Source organism: Saprolegnia diclina (genome assembly GCF_000281045.1).
Source record: "Saprolegnia diclina VS20 unplaced genomic scaffold supercont1.14, whole genome shotgun sequence".
Taxonomy (NCBI): domain Eukaryota; phylum Oomycota; class Saprolegniomycetes; order Saprolegniales; family Saprolegniaceae; genus Saprolegnia; species Saprolegnia diclina.
The window spans coordinates 242,895-245,067 of record NW_008246081.1 but is presented as its reverse complement, the minus strand read 5'-3'; the positions used below and the strand labels follow the sequence as shown (position 1 = coordinate 245,067).

The 2,173-nt window shown below is 59.8% G+C and overlaps 2 protein-coding genes across 2 annotated transcripts in view; both read right to left on the bottom strand.

The window, feature by feature from the left end:
- Positions 1-209, bottom strand: part of SDRG_05361 (hypothetical protein) — a gene marked incomplete at its 5' end in the record, with an annotated part of 1,685 nt that extends 1,476 nt beyond the window's left edge. Inside the window, one exon of the mRNA XM_008611074.1 lies at positions 4-209. Coding sequence (XP_008609296.1) covers positions 4-209 — 206 coding nt within the window. The remainder of the gene's footprint in view (positions 1-3) is intronic.
- Positions 210-567: 358 nt separating this feature from the next.
- On the bottom strand, positions 568-2,119 carry SDRG_05360 (hypothetical protein; the record flags this gene model as incomplete). Its single annotated transcript, XM_008611073.1, has 1 exon — positions 568-2,119. One exon carries the CDS (start codon positions 2,117-2,119, stop codon positions 602-604), a length of 1,518 nt encoding a protein of 505 aa, XP_008609295.1. The 3' UTR covers positions 568-601.
- Between the last annotated feature and the right edge of the window lie 54 nt (positions 2,120-2,173).

Here is a 2,173-nt window from a genome sequence, read left to right as displayed (position 1 = left end):
GACTCGACGAGCCAGTAAAACATCTTTTGGCCGTTCGACGGCAATGGCAAATGACCGGCGTACTGATCAAAGTCGATCGGGCGCGGGTCGTTGTAGTTGGGCAAGAACGGGATCTTGTGCGGGTTGAACTCGACGCCCTTGGCGCCGTCGCCCGCATCAAGCGCCAGCGCAACGGCCGCAGTCAGCGCCAATCTGCCAAGCACGTTCATTTTTCGACTCTGATGGTTCTAAGATCGCACAGTTTTCGAATCCGGATACCAAATACTTTCGGCTAACGGTTCCATAGTCCTCTCGCGAGTGTCTTGCTGCGCTCACGGGTGCGTCTCTGCACGTGGCTGCTCCAAAGGCAGGAGCCGACGACACCATTCGGCACGCGGTCGTTTTCCCAGCGTTTACATGGGCCACAGGGTCCGGAAGGCTGTGGTTGTGTGTTTTCAGCCATGACGTGGCGCCATGAAACGCTTTCGATATTTGGGCCGCGACACCAAAGATACGGGCCGAGATGCAGGTCCATGCACCAACCAAGATCTGCGAACGTCCTCGCTCCAAGACGCTCCAAGGAAGATACGGACATCACAAAACAGCGTGTTTTTAGCCGAGCTTACAAGGCCGTATACGTCTTGTGCCAATGCCCTTGCTTGTACATGACTAGCGCGATGAGCGCTATAATACCGACAAGGAACGCCGAGTAGACGATCCAATCCGCACTCGAGGGCGCTTCCGACGCCGATGTCGTCGTGCTCGCGTCCTTGGTCGTCGACGAGGTCGCCACAACGTCGTCGTTGTCGTTATCGTTGTACTCGACGTCTTCGCCCGTCAAGTACTCGAGGTTGTCCTTGGGGTATGCAAACGTGTCACAGGCGTCCTGGCCGTAGACGAAGCACTCGAACATGTAGAGCGCGTGGAGCGGGCGCACCGCGGGCACCATGTGTCCTGCGCCCTTGATGGTCGTAAAGTTGAGGCCATCGTACTCTTCCCGGTACCCCGCGAGCTGCTTGTCCGGGCCAAACCACGCATGCCACTTCTTGAGGACGTGCAGCTTGAGGCCGAGGGGTCCGATCCAGCGCTGCGTGCCCATGAAGTTGACGACCGAGTCGGCGTCGCCGCTGTAGATGAGCACCTTGAGGTTCGCGTTGAGAAGCGTCGGGTAGTGTTGCAGCGACGAGTCGCTCTTGTGGTACACGCCCGTGACTGCGTCGTTGCAGTCCGACCAGTTGGTGTACGTCGGCAGGTGCAGAGCGGCCTGAACGTGCGGCAGTCGGAGGTACGACTCGGTGAACGTGTCGGCGCACGGACCAATCGGGCCGCGGTGCATGGGCTGGATCTTGCGGTAGCGCAGTGCTCGAGCTTGGCCGTTTTCGAGGAGGCACACATCGCCGTAGATAAAGTACGGGTTGAGCGCCGACTCGTTGATGGAAAAGATGCCTTCCTGGAGCACGCTGTTGCAGGCTTGCGTGCAGTTGTCGGACGAAATGACGCAACGCCCGACGTCGTCGCCGCAGTTGGTCAGGACGTCGTCGTAGTTTTCGAGCGAGATGAGGCCGTGGCTGTAGTAGTAGTCCACATATGCGTTGTGGTCAATGTGGTAGTCGGTCGACGGGTTCCCGAGCGCAAAGCCCGACAGCGTCACGTCGACGATCGGGTGCGTCACCATCTTGTGCAGCAGGAAGGGCACGTACCGACCGGCGTAGCTCTCGCCCGTGACGTAAAAGGGCCGATGACGGTACTCAGGGTACGCAGCGATAAACTGCTCGAGGAATTCATACGCGCGGTCGGCCGTCACGTCGTCGTTGTACTCGGTGGCGTTGAGCAGCGGCGAGCTAAAGCCGACGCCAGCCGGCGACTCGAGGAAGACCATGTTGGCCTTGCGGTTCCACGCATATTTGTTGCGCTTGATGCTAAGGTCGCTCGCGACAACGAACGGCCCGAGCTCCTTGAAGAAGCCGCCGAGCGACGAGCAGCCGGGTCCGCCGTTGAGCCAGAGCACGAGCGGGTCGGTCGCCGGGTTGGCTTGGGACTCGACGTGCCAGTAAAACATCTTTTGGCCGTTCGACGGCAGCGCCAGATAGCCCGCGTACTGCTTGAAGTTGATCGGCGCCGAGTCGTTGTAGTTGGGCATGACGGGAATGACATGCTGCTCCTTGATGCTGCTCGCGGCGACCGCCGCCACGAG